Source organism: Tremella mesenterica, assembly GCF_000271645.1.
Source record: "Tremella mesenterica DSM 1558 unplaced genomic scaffold TREMEscaffold_2, whole genome shotgun sequence".
NCBI lineage: Eukaryota > Fungi > Basidiomycota > Tremellomycetes > Tremellales > Tremellaceae > Tremella > Tremella mesenterica.
In genome coordinates, this window is record NW_006711226.1 from 2,243,871 (window position 1) to 2,259,754 (window position 15,884).

Genomic DNA, 15,884 nt, shown 5'->3' on the forward strand with positions numbered 1-15,884 from the left:
ATCGAGCTCGACATCTGATCAAGATTGCTAAGAAATGTCTTGAACCTATCCCTCAGACGGACACCGATACGGAGGTACATAAACGTACTATCCTCAAACAACCTCTAGGGGTTATAGCGTATGTCCACATATTCCCAATCTCCACAATCCGATATTCTCGACATTCCGCCAGAAACCCTATTCATCGTCTTGCTCACCTTGACCATCCTTCCCTCCCCTTGACGGAGAGTGGATCAAACATGCGAGGTTCAAGTGTAACTAACTTTTAGCGTCATAACCCCCTGGAACTATCCTCATTTATGTACAGTCAATTCTGTATTACCCGCTATCCTCTCCGGCAACGCCGTAATAATCAAACCCGCCCCTCAAACTCCAGTCCCGGCCGAACGGGTCCTCTCCACCATGTTATCAGCCGGTCTTCCCCCGAATGTACTCCAAGTTGTCCATTTGTCACAAGAAACCACCCTGAAGTATCTATGTACCGACCCGAGAGTGGAACTAGTGGCATTTACCGGGAGCGTGGCTGGAGGAAGGGCGGTCCAACAGGCTGCTGCGGGTGGGAAAGGGTTCAAAGCTGTTAATCTGGAGCTTGGAGGGAAAGATCCAGCTTATGTGAGACATGATGTTGACGTTGCTTGGACGGCGGAACAGCTTGTGGATGGTAGGTCCATTCTTATCACCATCATTTTTGCCCGACGTCACCTTCTTTCCCCTATGTCTTACGAGCGGACCTCAGAATTAAGAGGAGATTTTTGATTCGATACAATGTGTGCAAAAACTGATATCCAGGCGCAATGTTCAATTCTGGACAATCATGTGAGTTCCACTCTGACAGAATAGTCAGGAAGCTGATGTAAGGTTGCGCCGTAGAAAGAATATACGTTCATTCGTCTGTCTACCAAGAATTCGTGGATAAGTTTGTGGAAGTTGCCAAGGGATACAAAGTTGGTGATCCATTAGATCCAGAGACGACATTAGGACCGGTCGTATCTCTGGCGGCTGCAGAGAGGATTCGGAAACAAGTCAAAGATGCTGGTGAGTTATAAGCTTGTATCCACCTAAATATCACTTTCGAGATCCCTCTTCGGGTTGAATCGAAAAAAAACTCCATATCCTTTTGAACACAAACTGACATGACAGTCGCCGCCGGGGCACAGTTAGTACTGGACGAATCTCATTTTTCCGCTGCCAAAGAAGGTACAACTCTTGTTGGTCCACAAGTGCTCATCAATGTCGATCATTGTGAGTTACATGATACATCTCACCCTTCTTTCCCTCCCTGTACTCTTCATCTGTCAATTCTGTAAAGTGTCGAATGTGACTGATGTTAGCTATGGAGATAATGATGGAAGAAACTTTCGGACCTGTTGTAGGGATCATGAAGGTTGAAAGTGATGAAGAAGCTTTAGGATTGATGAATGATTCTCCTTATGGTCTGGTGAGTTGTTTCTCCTCTGTATGATCTTTCTTCACTATTACCAAATATCAACTCTTTTCAACTTTTCTAAAGAAGAGTCACATCTTTCACTAGTGAAAGGAACCATTATGGAGCTCCGCAAATTGACCTCGACTAACACTCAGACCGCATCCATTTGGACATCTCCCACTGACCCTACCTCCCTCTCCGCGTTCCAACAACTATCCGAAGAACTAGAATGCGGTACTGTTTATCTTAACAGATGTGACGCTCTCGATCCTGCATTACCATGGAGTGGATGGAAAGATTCAGGAAGAGGTATCAGTCTTTCTACTTTTGGTTATGATCATGTCACTAGGACTAAAGCTATCATGATGCGTGTTAAACTTTAGTCTATCTCAACATTCATCCATCTCTTGTAAATGAATTGAATGTACAACAACAAGATTTTTCATGTCTATGAATTTATCATGTTTCTGACCATTTCTCATACAATTGAACATTAACACGAGGTACCATTACTTCATCTTTCATCTCCCATTTTTCTCTATTATCACTTATGATCCAATTCGATACGACATTCCCTGAACCTTCCACATCCAAAAGTCTTTCGACATCTTGACCCTCTGCTAATTGCGCCGCTCGAAGATACAATTGTAGATCTTTCTCTTCTCCTATGGTATGAGACGAAACAAGTTCGTCAGCGTGATAATGTGTATACCAATCGTATTCCTGAGCACGTTGATCGATATCAGGTGGATCGAGTAGAGATGATATGAGTGTTTCGATAGGATGAGGATCTGATTTAATTTCAGAAGAATTGGGTTTGTTGTCAGTTTCAGAGCGTCGAGGTCTAATATCAGTTCATCCTCAGTATCAAATACTTGTGAAGAGAATGGTGAATGGTACGTACTCTGGTATGGAAGAAGTATCATCCATCGCTGTCGTTGATCGAAGAGGTCGGTTACGTGAAGTGAATGGACTATTTCCATGATCACCTTTTGACCGTCTATCTCGTCAATATCTCAACACTATTCCTCAAAAGACATACGCGTGAAACCTGTTGGTAGAGTTCATGGTGCTGATCATCAGCTATACTCACTTGATGTGAGAAATGACTTACAATGCGTACAATCTATCCAACTGAGAGAGTATATGAGGTTTGTAATACTCTTTAAATACCTCATTGACAGGTTCGAGCACTTCCACCTTTGGTGGATCAAGATGAGAGGGTGTGAACCATTGTCGATAATGTGGTCTGTCCGCTTTATAAACAGGTGCAGAAGGTTCCACACCGAGCTAAAAGTCAATCCCTGTGGGTTTAAAAGCTGAAAGACTGACGAAAAGGTTGATAGCTGCTTGTTTATCGGCGTCAAGCATAGAGTTGGTATAAAACCTTCTGATATTTTCTAAGTGTCAATTTGAATCATCGGAGTATGAAACAAAGAGATACCTAGTAAATCTCTAGAATGTGATGTCCATTGAGTAGCTTTTGTTCTTCGATATGTATCTACTCTATTCACCAATGCACTTCCAGTATATTGCCATGCTAGAGTATCACCGTGATCATGATACATCTACAAACTCAGCTCGTTGAACAATGAATCACTAGCTCACCTCTGTCAAAACGTCCACGGCATCACAGTTGAAAGGTAATTTATCCGGTGCAGAGAGGAAACCGAGTGAAAAGAGTTGATGTCCCAAAGCACGTTTAGCAATAGCGAATTGAGCTGCGTTTGTACGATCCAAACAATCTACGCAATTGGTACGTAGAATACCTTGTTGTAATAATGGACCAACACGTCGTTGTTGCTCTCTTCTTGTCAGATAATGTCAATTGGGTGATTTAACTCACCCTTGTTGACTACGACTTGAACCACCGTGAAAGAAATTCGTAGCTGCTAGACTTTCTTCACAAATGTCTTCTAAAACACCCATGATGTCTTGATGACCACTGTCAATCAGCATTTGCATGATAGAAAGATGAAACGTACTTTTTGGTTGCTTGTGCCATATCCCATGCGATGTAAACCATCTTCTTCCCCTCTGGTAAGAATTGATTAAGATATTGGACACATTGACCGTACTCATATAACAATTTACTTTCTCTCGGAACTGACTCGCGACTTTTGACGAGATTCAGAATATATATAGGAGCACCGTATCTGCCTAACAGATCATCAAAGTGTTTCGCCGCTGGAGTGTAGAACGGATCTTTGATAGTGACTAAAATTAGTCAAAGTCATTTGTTTATACAAGCACTCACTCTCGATCGGTGGTCTTGGGGTCATTTGATTCGATTCTTGGTGCCACATAACAGGAATAGAACCTCTATATTGAACGAAAGATGTGTAACCGCCATATGCCGCTTTATTCGCTTTACCATGTTCTATACCAAAACCAGTAGCGAGTGGTTCAGAGACACTGAATTTAGCGAAATCCTCTTGATACACACTCACATTTGCTCGGTCTCCACTTCATTTGCCACATGTCCCTATCGTCAGCTCCAAAAATCATGTTTGACTTACATTCTCATTGACACCTCTGGTGAGATATCTAGCCCCAGCGTAAAATCTCGATCGTCTAGCCAGTAAAGTAAGATATATGGTCCGAGTGAAGACCTGGATTTCTGATATCAGCAGAAACTATAGTGAATGAACTCACTGGCTTGATCCACAAAACCTCGGATCATGGGCAGTATCCATCTACTTTGTCCTCTTGGAGCGTCCAAGTCAAAGGCGGGGGTAAGGAGACGGTGGTTCCACATGAAACGAGAGTTCCATTTCCGATCAGCGTCAGAGATCGTGAGGTTGGTCTGGAGCGTGTTGGTGATGTCGTAAGAATAGCTAGTTGTCAGCGAGGCTTGGTCGGTGATTAGTGGTCGGTGGACTAACGAAAAGTAGAAATTTTTGGTAAGATCCACAGTTTGGAAAGTGGCCAGTAACCTGAGGTGAGTGAAGTCAATAGTAATTAACTGATTTCTCACTTGGTCTCTTGAGAGCTACGATCGGGTTTGGTGGGTATTGGCAAAACAGCCGTTTCGTCGCAGTGGTAAACTAGTGATCAGCTAGAAAACATACCCGAGAACTCACTATAATGACCCCCGAGAAGCCCAACAACGGATCGTTTGGCTATACCTATCAAATACCATCCAGCGGTGAACCTAACGAAACCGATCAATCCACTACGGTCAGCTCTCACACTGGTTCTTAAGACTCACTAGAAATCCATGACCTTCTCCAGCCCACCCTGACTCTTGTTACCATCTTTTATCATCAACAGGAGTTGTTCCAGCTCTCTGTGAGTGTATGTGGTGGGATCTTGAACGACGCTGAGACCTGTGGGGTCGGTACGATCTATCTTCAAGACTTTGTGGACGTCCCCGCTGCTGGCGGCGATGATAAGCCGGCTGGTCGTCAGCGATCAGCGGACGAGTTGATCTCACCAACCCTTTTGTCTCATACAAAGTATACTTTGACAGAGTAGTATGATCGTCATGATCCATACGACCGACCTTGCTGCCTTCCATGTCGTCGTCAATATCGTCGTTAACGTTGGTCATGGCAACATGCACGATGTGGATGGTGTGGAAGACGACGTCGTTTCCGACGGAAGTGGAAACTTTGACACAGCGTGGTTCCTTTTTCCTTGTACTCGACCTCTCTCTCACTTTGTGCATACTCAACTTTCATCAATCGACATGGTCAATAGCAGCCGTTATGCCGAGTGAAAACCATGCGGCTTGATCATCAGACACCGGACTTCCTTTGACTCCCTTTATCCTCCAACATTATCGGCTGGAATCTTCTTCTCCTTACACCATCATGGGGAAGAGCGATAGGCCTCTCCAGATCAGGCTCACAGAGCCTGTCATCTTTCTCCGTGGCCCTTCCACCGGTCTGGACTTTCGAGGTCGACCTCAGGTGATCCGAGACGCTCAACCTGCCATGTTGCGGGGTCTCTTGACTCTGAAACTGCATAAATCTATGAGGATCAAGAGTATTTACATCAAGCTGGACGGTAGAGCGAGGACGGAGTGGCCAGAGGGTGAGTTTAATCTGGTGTACTCTACTGACTCGTAGGCATAGGTCCTCGACGTGTGGACACGTTCGAAGAGCACGAATTGCTCACTGCTCAAACCACGTTCTTCTCCGCACAACCGGATCCCACCGGACGATCGGGATCGGGGAGGAGAGCGGCGTCAGTCGGACCGGGTGTAGCCCTACCTCAATGGGAAGTGGAAGATGAGGTTGTTGAGGATGAAGAGGATGAGGTGGATATTAGTAGAGGGAGAGATAGGATGCGACCGGAATTGAGAAGCGCAAGTGTCATACCTTCTCAACCTTCAGGTTCGACACATGGGATAGGTCAGAATGATTTCTCAAGAAGGGCCAGTGGAAGGGACGGTGAAATTCCACTCATTCCACGTTTAGAAGAATTGGTCATTCAAGAAAGAGGACCTTCACCCGCCTATACGTCCATGGCGGATCATCTTCCCATTCGAGCGGATTCCTTACCTGCAAGCTTTCGACCTCCGGCTCTAACCCACGAATCCGTCTTATCACCCATAGCTTCCGCCGCCCCCTCTCGTTCACCTTCTCAACCTCCTGGAGGTCCTGGTGCTTTGATACATGATTTGACCAACCAGACCGTGGTCGAAGATAGCGTTTGGACGCCTCAACGGACAGAGCCTAGGTGTAATCGTCGTCCTGCCCCAGACCTCCCTCCAGCCCGCGCTGCTCTCCCTACGGAAGATTCGAGCAGTGAAGATTTGCTCCAACCAGATGGACAGGATGCCCACGTCAGTAGAGCGGCTTCTATCCGAACTATGGACTCGTCACTCACAACGTCCACCACTTCTTTATCCGGCGGATCATCACACGAACAGAATCTCGATCGCCACCCGGTATTATCTGCCATTCAGCCGATTTCCCGCTCATCCACCCCTCTTCGCGGATCTCCCATACCATCTCTACCCTCTTCTATCAATCAGAATTCTAACGAGGCCTTACCTGAGACTACTTCTCAACTCCACGGAAGATCTAGGCTATCTCGGGGATCTCGCCCCGCTCCATCGTCCACCTCTGACCGATCATCGATCAATCTCGCCGAAGTCCGCGATAACAGCTCATCCACCATCGTAGAACATGGACCTTCGGGATCGTCACGTTCCACCTCTGGTCAAGCAATAAACCCACCTCCACAACCCCCCGTAGAACATCGAGGTCGGAAATCCCACAGCTTCAGCCTCTCTGCCGTGCTCAGAGGTCTCAGTCAAGATGTGAAAGACAGAGTCAATCGGCAACCTTCCAAAAGTCGAAGCAGGGCAGGCACCACGATAGGAAGGTCTCGCACTCCCAGCGGCGTGGATGTCAGCGGTAGCGGGTTCTCCATGCGCAGTGGCACCGCCGTTCCCTCCCGCATGTTGGATGGGGGATCTCTCCGCTCTCGAGCCGGATCTTCAGGTCAGGAAGATTTTGTCCCACCTTTCGGTCGGGGTGGTGCAGGGAGACGAAGTCGATCTCGTGAGCGCAGAGAAGGTAGTCCAGCGGTCAGGGAGAGAAGTGACTCTCGGGGTCGAGGTAGACATATGGGTATTAAAGGTCTCACCGAAGCTCTCGGAATTGGTCACGACGAGGCAGAAGATATCGTTCATTGGCAAGAATTCAGGAAGGGCACGTACAACTATCCAATCTCCTTCCCGATCCCTACCAACACTCCTCCCACCGTCCATGGCGACTTTGGTACGGTGATATACAAGCTCAAAGCGGTCGTGGTGCGAGCTGGGGCATTGTCGCCAAACCTGATCGAGGAGATGGAAGTGACGATGATTGCCACTCCGCAGGAGGATGACTTGGAAGAGACGGAGAATGTGTTGGTGGAGAGGCAGTGGGAGGAGCAGATGCGATATCAAATAGCACTCGGTGGAAAAGCTTTCCCTGTCGGAGGACTTATGTGAGTGACGAAGATGTGACTGTGCTGAAGTCAGACCCATGGGAATACGTCTCATGCCTTTGGCAAAGTGCAAGATACATCGTATAACCGTGGCTTTAGAGGGTAAGTCAGTGATCTGTTCCCGCTGACATGTAGAAAAAGCAGATTATTACGCACAAAAACGTCAAGTCGCCCGTCACGAAAACCCACGTAGGTTCGTCCTTGCCTTTTATAGACAAAACGAGAAGAAAGAACGTGATCCTCTTTTGCCGATAATCTCGGAAGATCCAGATGCCGCACGTAACTCGCCCTTGGCCCCCCTGGCCCTTCACGCTGCTCGAAGCGACGCACCGGGTGGGTCAAGTCTGAATAGGATGGAAGAGGACGATATGTATGCCTCTTTAATGGATCCACTTGGACCTTGGCACCTAGAGACCGATCTCAAGATACCCGATTGTCGTACCAAAATCCGCTTCACAGCTCGACACGAGCGAACAAATATTAATATATCGCATTCGTTAAAAGTCACCATCAGGGTGGAGAGAGGGGACGAGGCAGATGAAGGGAAAGGAAGAAAGAAGCAATTTGACATTATAATGTGAGTTTTGATCATGTCTTCGTAACATGAGCTAATCTTAGTGAAACACCTATAAAGATATTGGACTGTCGGGTAAATACCCAATGGAATTCCCTCCCCACTTACGCCGCTGTCAACCCAACCACTGGCATACCTCCCATTACCGGATGTACCGTTCACTCCCGTATCCCAATCCCTCGCTTAGCAGCAGATCCGATCGTATCTTCCACTCCACAATTTCGCAACATTTCTCTAGCCCCTATGACATTACATCACAGGCGAGATTCTTCCGCTTCTAGATCCTCTTCCGTCCCTCGAGTCGAAGAAGATACCCTGCTGGAGAGGAATATAGTTTACGATCGTTTGATGTCGGGACAGATCACTGAAACTGGGGAAGTCCCTCCTTCTTACGGCGAAGCCATGGCAAGTACGAGACGTAGGACATCCAGTAGCGTGTCGAGACTTGGAAGAGGAATGAGTCCTAGTCCATTAGGGTTGGGAAGAGCGAGGAGTAGAGCAGGATCTTTGTTGTCGGAGATAGATACTAGATAGGATGTTATGTTGTTGATTCTTGATCTAAATCCGATTCTCCTTCGAAAGCGTCAGGAGGTACGCGGCCTTGTCTAGGGATCAGCGACACTGGTGCGGATGTAAAAGTAGCTAGAGTAGCTTACAGTTCCGTCATGGCACCTTTCAAAACGTATAAGAATGGTGCACTTCCAGGAGGAGGAGGGGTAACCTGATAAGCCACTGTTGATCAACTCTACTCAACCACTGTCGACAAATAAAGCTAGAGTCAAGATAGACTTACCCGTCGACTTGCATCTACCACATAGAAACGGTTGTCGCATTTCGTAATTCTCACCATCTTTTCTTCCTGTCAGCTTCTCCACGACTCATACCAATCAACTGATAGCTCGAAACTTAAGACCAACTCCTACTTCTTCTCCCTCCAACTGTACAAGGGAAAGGGGGACTCACCTCCGCAACAAATACTTCTGTCCAGGCTCAGCGTTTAGTTTGAACTTTCTCGCCGGTTGATCACTACCAGATTGCGAACGGATGATATAAGCATGATCGGTTCTTCCTCATCAACACCTCATAACGTCTGAAAGAAAGAAAGAGCTCACTGTCGTTGAGGAAGTCGGTCTAATTTACCCTGTATGACTAAGACGAAATCTCCGCAGAGACAGTAGTAAGATCGAAGAACGGCACGAGAACTGGGAGGAGGTATAGAAGTGGTTTGCATGACGAGGAAGAAGGTTGACGGATTAAAAAGACAAGTTTCGCTGGCGAGTAAAGCGGAGAATCAGCCGCATTTTCCCAATTTACTCCCGACGTGGCGCTGCACGCCAGCATAGTAGCCCAGATGTGTCAGACTCGGGCCGTTCGGCGAGCAACAATACCTTTCATACACAATAATATCTACAAAAGGTGACATTAGAGTAAATAAGCTAACACAGTAGCCAGAGAAGCAGCATCAAAGTATACCAGATGGACGCCGAGATGATCGTGAGAGGCTTCTGCAACGATCAGCAATTCTCCTTTAACGGCTTATGAAACGCGTCATGTAGTGTTGTTACCTTTCTTCCCCGGTTCACGCCTATCAGTTGGGTCGGTTTGGCGTGTCCCCATGGATAGCATTCCATCCGGATCCCGCAACAGAGTTGTGGATTGAGCTGGGAATTTCTTCCGTCGTTGCCGAGTAGTTCGTGTCTTTGATTCCGGGGGCGGACGCAGAGCTAAAGGTTTTACAACTTGGGGATGAGGAAGTACTCGTACTGAGGTCTCGTTCGTAGGTCGCAAAGCTGTGGATACCAGAGGCAGAGGAGATGATAAAAGTATTATGCTAGGACTGTCATCGCTCGAAACATATTGGACATCTGACAACTGGGCGGATATGTTATCGCTCTCCTTCCTTGCTTTTTTTCTAGGTGAAACCTCCTCATTGGCTGATTCATTTGAATTTTCGAGTATCGGCGGCTCAGATGGTTGACATGCATCGGATTCGGTGGTCGCGGCTGCTTTCTTCCTTTCGTCGCGCATCGCTTCTTTGGCTCGTCTACGTTTTTGGTTCGGGAACAACGATGTGACGGTCGGAGGAGGCAGCTGTTCTAAATCAAGATAGAATGGGGCACCTCTGCTTTTATCCGCGGCTATCGTGAGACTCACAGGGGCGTTATCACCACCCTTTCTGGCCCTGCGGCTGACACCAGTGTGGTACACCAACCCAACAGTTTTTTCCATTCGAAGAGCAAGGTCGGGAATTTTCATATCAGGAGACGGTCCAGCGTCTCTTTTTGAAACCTTGAACTCTCGTAGGGTCGTCCATCCTACTACAGGTCTGCATTTTGGCTTTGGCCCGCTCCCCAAGATTGTCGCCTTACACCACAAGCAGTATCGATTGGTCACGTTGAGTTGCACCTCGGAGTTACTAGAAGAGAACCGAGAATCCACAGAGGAAGAAACTGATGATGACTTGCGACAGGTTGAACGAACATAAAGTAACCCTGCTTGACACCACCACATCTCGATGGCGGAATACCCGGCAGATGAAGCTTTCGACACACGATACCATTCAGCGATGGTGAACATCTGACCCGGCAATCCATCTGTCCTTGTATTCGCCGATGTCGCACCTATGCCGTCGCAATCAACCTCGTTCCAGCGGAAAAATCCTCCATCTTCTTGTAGCACAGCTGAGACCACTTTACCAGTCTCGAGTTCACTTTCGGCGGTACGTCTCCCGATTGCTTCACATCTAGGTTTCGCTGCTCTAGCCCTCACCTCGGGTGTGACCTTGCTGAGTGCTTTCAGCCCTCGAGCTCGTGCTTCCGGACCTCGGCGTCGATCGTCTGGTCGAAGTACTCTGGGACCTTGTCTCTGACGTTCTGCTCGGGCAAGTTGTTCACGACGAGCATCTTCTATTACCTCCGCTTCAGTCCGCATCGCGAGATTTGCTTTCCGTGTGGCGTGTGCTTGTGCTACCCGGCTGTTCTTGACTTCCTTCGGGACCAAGTCACTCTCCCTTCGGCGCAACGCACTCAGAACGGTAAAGAGGAAAGTGTGCCCAATTGTGAGATCCACTGGTAATAACTCCAAACATTGGGCGTCAATCCAAGAAAGCAGTCGGGGAGAAAGGTTGTCCTTGTCTACCACGTCTCCTGACGTTATCTCTCGACCTCTCTGCTTGATGAGTTCTTCGTTCATTTGGCGAAACGATATCTCCCCCGTCGGCCATGAAGAGGTCGTGTAGAGCCAATACTCGTCTCCCGGGACTTTCACATTCTGTAATGACATGGCATAATTCACCGCCATGTCGAGTGCGTAGCCGCGAATGGCTGAGTCTGGAGAGCCGTGCCCGATGGCGTACCAGCCCTGCGAGCCGTGAGAGATGAAGAGAAAAACGCCACGAAGTGTTTGGTGCGGGGAAGAACTGTCGAGGGAATTGTGGACAGATTTGTCGAGGGAATTTACACTTGTGTAAAAGGCGACCCCTCGGACGAGCGCACAATCGTTCGGGTTGGTGTGAGAGATGAACGATGCTGGGAACTTAAGGCAAAAGTCGTGTTTTCTGAGTTCCCGATTGGTAAGACCGGCCAATGCCAGAAGAACTGACTCTTTGGCAAATGTCCCTTGTGCGATGGTCAAAGAGGGCTTGGATGTCCGCGAGGTAGATACCTCTTTGACCCGTTGTAGCGAGGTTTCGAACATTTCCGACAATGCTTCAAGGTGCGCCGGGCTCCGTTGGGCGAAGGGAAAGGTCGTCGCCATTGCTCGCACGGGTCTTCGCCAAGCAGGAAGCTTCTGGTGATCAATCCCCGGCTGTTTCACCTCCAAAGCTTCTAAAGAGTAGCCTTGATGACCCTTCCGGATCAGACATCGGGGAGTCCATTTGGCGGTTGTCAGGACACGGGGATGCGGATGGTGAGGGGGCCAGCAAAGCAGCATAGCGATGCCATCTTGATCGGAGCCGTTGGGTCTGTCGTTGTCAGCTGAAGCAAGAGTGTCTGCCAGAAAGGTCTGCTCACCTGGCCATGCCTGGATAATCCACCCCATGCTTGCGACAGCTGGCAAGATACCTCTGCTCTCTCTCATCCGCCACTGCATCTTCCAAAACCAGATCAGCAGCAGAGCTTTTTGAAGCTCTCACTGCATCCTCCCACTTCCCCACAACGGAATCAGCGCTACCGTGAAATACAGGCCGTAGTGCTTCCACCAATGCTGAAGTAAAGGAGGGACAACAATGATCGGCCATTTTCTCTACAGGCGACATTGTCGGAGTAACCAAAGCGGCCGACAGTGATTTGGCTGACTTGGAGGGACCAGTCTTCGTAGGAGCCGGACGAGTCTTCGTAGGGGCGGGACGAGTCTTCGTAGGAGCGGGATGAGTCTTCGTAGGAGCGGGACGAGTCTTGGCAGGAGCAGGGACAGTGAGGGACTCCTTCGGCACTTCTGGACATGATGGAAGCGGCTTCGGGGGGGCGGGGACAGTGGAGGACGATGTGGAGGGAAGGGACCCGGAAGGCAATGAGGTTGGATCCCTTTTGACCCATGCTATGGCCACTAAAGCCCCTTCTGGTTGGCCGTGGATTGGCTTTGGCTGGTGTTGGTCGTCCAGCAACCAACAACTCTCTCCACTGCCTTCGAAAGGGGATTTCACGTGGGTTACGAAATGCCCAGCCCCGCGGTCCTCTCCCAGGTGGTAAATTCCGCCGTGTGGGACATAAGTGATCTGTTCATTCAGCAACATTCTCCTCTAAGGATCTTAGACTTACCACCTCGTCCCCACAGGTAAAACTCACAGCCGGTGGCAGTTGAGCCTGCGGGTGTCCACACAGGGAGAAAAGGACATCCGGAGCGGTCACCATGACAGCAACGTCGGATCGACAATCCGGGCAACTGCTCTGGTCAGCACGATTATTCACAGAGTTGACAAAGTTACACACCACTGTTGAACGTTGGCTGCGGCGCCATGGGACCACGAAACAACACCTGTCCCCGAAAGAATGGGACATGCAACCGGCCAGGGGTCAGGGTGACGGGGGCACTGTAGGTCCATTGACCATTCCCCAACCAAAGAAACGTGGGAGCTGGACTGTCAGTGACGGTCTTGTGGAGTTCACGGCATTTTGACTGACTCGTTGTTCCGTAGGTCCCGGTCTAGGTGGCCAACCATGGCCGGGAGGACCTCCATGATGTCCAACTGCTCTCCAAGTTGTACGTCGACACCCTCGTTTTGCAGGACTGTTCATTAGTGAGTTTCATGAACATGTGAGAGGGACAACTAACGAGGGTAGATGTCCTGTACCAATTTGGAGGACATCGGACGATCTCTATCCCCTCCGAACGAGTGTTGTCGGATGGTAGCCAGCTGCTCGAACAGGCTTTCATGTCCTGAGTTTATCAGACTCAGCAACACAGTCGAGAGAAACTCACCCCCAGCCACATGGTTCCGGATCGCCGAATGAATCGGAGGGAGGTGGAGGAGGAGCTGGACAACGGAGATGATACAGCAGGTTTGGGCATCGTTGACAATACCCCTGCCCCAACCATGACAGATCTGCTTGATAGTCAGCCATGTTGAAAACAATTACTGGGGAGGTGAAACCACGTGGCATGCGGCCAGTCCCGCAAAACCGAAGCGAGACGACAAAAGTGAGGACAAAAGAGGTCAAAAAAGTGGCGGTGGCGGTTGATGTGGCGATGACAGTGACAGTAGGAGGGAGACGATAAGAGACGGATTGGGGTGAGGGGAGCAGATGAAGAGCAGGTAAGACGAGGGTTCAAGGCTTCAAGAGTTCAAAGCGGTGCATGAGGATGAGATGAGACAGAGACACCACAGGTTCACAGATTCAAGTGGAGCAGCAAGATGTGGAATAGGCTTAGACTCACAGGGGTCTGCGGGATCACCAAGCCGGAGAGGTAACCTCCTCCGAAACCTGTAACCGTGAGACCACTATCGATTCTTTACGGTCGGACTTACAAGTTCTCCTGCTGCCGCTTCTCCTGGCGAGCACGGAATCCTCATCGTCCCAGCGGAGTCTCTGATAACGTCTCAGTTCAAGTCGCCCCTGTAGAAGAAGCACTTACAGAATTTGGACCGACAATTGATCCTTCCCCCGAGTGAACCCCTCTCTCGGGTACTGTGGCAAATCAGCACGGCAAAGCAAATGCTGGAAAACTCACACTTGGCCAATTCAAGATCGGAGTGGTGAAGCCCGACCGCTCGTGGCAAGATTGTCGAGCCGACACTCGATGTCCTGATGGGTGATTTCAGGAGACCGGGGGTTGGGATCACTGAGAATTCCTTCTGCGTCAGCTTCAAGCAATATGAATGAAGAATGGGATGCTCACGTCAGTGTTCTCCTGGTTCCAGTGGGAAAACATTTTGGTTTGTCAAAGCTTGGATGGAAGGGAATTGAAGATGGTGTGGGAGGATTGTTGGAAGTGAAGTTATGGGGATATCAGTCTTTATACTTAGAGAGAGTATCCTAAATTTTCTTCTGACTAGCTCCATGGATCTTGGATCCATCCCCACAGATCTCGTCCAGATCGTCAAGAGGGTAACATTCCGCTTCGAAAAACTCTAGAATCGCAGATCCCAAACGTTCCTGAAGCTTGTGACGTGATCCGTGCGCGAGGATCGGCAGGTCACTTTTCTCTTTTTCTCACATTCCATCGGTGAACAGCCTACCTCATGCTGCATGCTGAACACACGGCCTAGCACCATCTTGGGCATTGAGAAGCTAGAGAATCAATACTTGAATTGGGTGGTAGAGTGAAAGTATGTGTACAGGTGTTGAGCTTGGCCAGCTGGGGTCAATGTGCACCTGCGTGCTTCAATGATCGCCGCCCCATGATTCCTCTACAGCCTCTCACATGTCGTGAGAAATTTCGAGCACGTTCATATCACGGAATGTCAGAAATTTGAATCGTAAGCTTCCGGGTTCTGTTAAACGCCCTAAAGAACCCTCGGGTCTGATCCGAGGATCCCCAGCGGCGTTTCGAATTTGGTAAAAGAAATTTGGCAATCTCCCGAACATGGGCTCGATTAATGATCAGCGGCCCAAGCTGCACGCTGCGATATGGCAAGAGCTTCTTCACATGTGAGATTCCGAGGATTTGTCCCTCCCCACTCTCCACGATCCTTAGGCCTCGGGCCTCCTGCATCCCTCTACCAATTTCTGTGACAAGTAGCCAGCCGTCAGGGCTGGGGGAAATCTTCTGCCCAACGACCACTGGAATGTTCCTCTGTCAGCGATTCGATCGGCATTAGGGTGATCGGCCACCAATCTTCCTGAAACACTATCACCTTCGGGTGGTTTGTCGTCATGGACGGCCTTCTTAGTTCCAAATTCCCAACTATAGCTTCTTTCGTGATCGTGCCAATCTTCCTGAAACACTATCACCTTCGGGTGGTTTGTCGTCATGGACGGCCTTCTTAGTTCCAAATTCCCACCTATAGCTTCTTTCGTGATCGTGGATCGTGGAACCGGCGTGGGTCAATCACAGCTATAACGCTTGGTAGTGAAATTCTGATTGATTCCCACTGTGTCGGGTGTTTGATCGCCATGGACGGGCTTGTCCAAACTCTGACCTTCTGACAATCGTCTTCTTTGATGATCGTAGAACCGGCGTGGGTCAATCGCGGCTATACCGCTGGCCGCTGGGAAGTACCATTTCTCTGTCTGATCTCTGCTCGATTGCCGTTGCCCGTTGATCGGACAGAACTCAGTCGATCAGTCGTTTGTGACTGGTCTTGTCATCTTCGTCTCTTTCCGATCGTCCGAAACACGAGTGTTGATAAGCCTATCATATTGGCAGGACCATGGTACCATGGCTTGCCTCTGGGGTAGGATGGCTGAATCTATGAACCTATGGATCCATATATCGCACACACTCTCTCTCACTTTCTACTCTTACCCTCGCGGAGCTTTGGACAGGCTGTTCTGT

General features: G+C 49.1%; 5 protein-coding genes across 5 annotated transcripts in view; 2 read left to right on the top strand and 3 right to left on the bottom strand.

Annotated features, from left to right (window-relative positions):
* TREMEDRAFT_27179 (uncharacterized protein) overlaps window positions 1-1,809 on the top strand; it is a gene marked incomplete at both ends in the record, with an annotated part of 2,166 nt that extends 357 nt beyond the window's left edge. Inside the window, 7 exons of the mRNA XM_007002251.1 lie at window positions 7-118; window positions 270-661; window positions 790-816; window positions 859-1,035; window positions 1,141-1,242; window positions 1,332-1,438; window positions 1,582-1,809. Coding sequence (XP_007002313.1) covers window positions 7-118; window positions 270-661; window positions 790-816; window positions 859-1,035; window positions 1,141-1,242; window positions 1,332-1,438; window positions 1,582-1,809 — 1,145 coding nt within the window. The remainder of the gene's footprint in view (window positions 1-6; window positions 119-269; window positions 662-789; window positions 817-858; window positions 1,036-1,140; window positions 1,243-1,331; window positions 1,439-1,581) is intronic.
* A 76-nt stretch (window positions 1,810-1,885) lies between these two features.
* TREMEDRAFT_27142 (uncharacterized protein) lies at window positions 1,886-4,922 on the bottom strand (the record flags this gene model as incomplete). The annotated part of the gene is made up of 18 exons (XM_007002244.1): window positions 1,886-2,270; window positions 2,331-2,426; window positions 2,469-2,498; window positions 2,541-2,716; window positions 2,759-2,826; window positions 2,871-2,994; window positions 3,035-3,233; window positions 3,273-3,371; window positions 3,412-3,643; window positions 3,684-3,841; window positions 3,877-3,911; window positions 3,946-4,046; window positions 4,082-4,263; window positions 4,312-4,362; window positions 4,404-4,473; window positions 4,510-4,601; window positions 4,638-4,826; window positions 4,867-4,922. 18 exons carry the CDS (start codon window positions 4,920-4,922, stop codon window positions 1,886-1,888), a joined length of 2,343 nt encoding a protein of 780 aa, XP_007002306.1.
* Window positions 4,923-7,007: 2,085 nt separating this feature from the next.
* Window positions 7,008-8,503, top strand: TREMEDRAFT_42980 (uncharacterized protein; the record flags this gene model as incomplete). Its single annotated transcript, XM_007002518.1, has 4 exons — window positions 7,008-7,372; window positions 7,407-7,474; window positions 7,508-7,949; window positions 7,991-8,503. The coding sequence occupies 4 exons, from the start codon at window positions 7,008-7,010 to the stop codon at window positions 8,478-8,480; spliced, it is 1,365 nt and encodes a 454-aa protein (XP_007002580.1). The 3' UTR covers window positions 8,481-8,503.
* On the bottom strand, window positions 8,485-9,177 carry TREMEDRAFT_28127 (uncharacterized protein; the record flags this gene model as incomplete). Its single annotated transcript, XM_007002367.1, has 5 exons — window positions 8,485-8,551; window positions 8,603-8,678; window positions 8,740-8,801; window positions 8,910-9,011; window positions 9,059-9,177. 5 exons carry the CDS (start codon window positions 9,175-9,177, stop codon window positions 8,485-8,487), a joined length of 426 nt encoding a protein of 141 aa, XP_007002429.1.
* Window positions 9,178-9,494: 317 nt separating this feature from the next.
* Window positions 9,495-14,318, bottom strand: TREMEDRAFT_73370 (uncharacterized protein; the record flags this gene model as incomplete). The annotated part of the gene is given in 12 exon segments (XM_007003082.1): window positions 9,495-11,910; window positions 11,960-12,663; window positions 12,707-12,830; window positions 12,878-13,021; window positions 13,070-13,175; window positions 13,221-13,325; window positions 13,368-13,491; window positions 13,824-13,870; window positions 13,915-14,002; window positions 14,022-14,074; window positions 14,118-14,238; window positions 14,286-14,318. The coding sequence occupies 12 exon segments, from the start codon at window positions 14,316-14,318 to the stop codon at window positions 9,495-9,497; spliced, it is 4,065 nt and encodes a 1,354-aa protein (XP_007003144.1).
* Window positions 14,319-15,884: the final 1,566 nt, after the last annotated feature.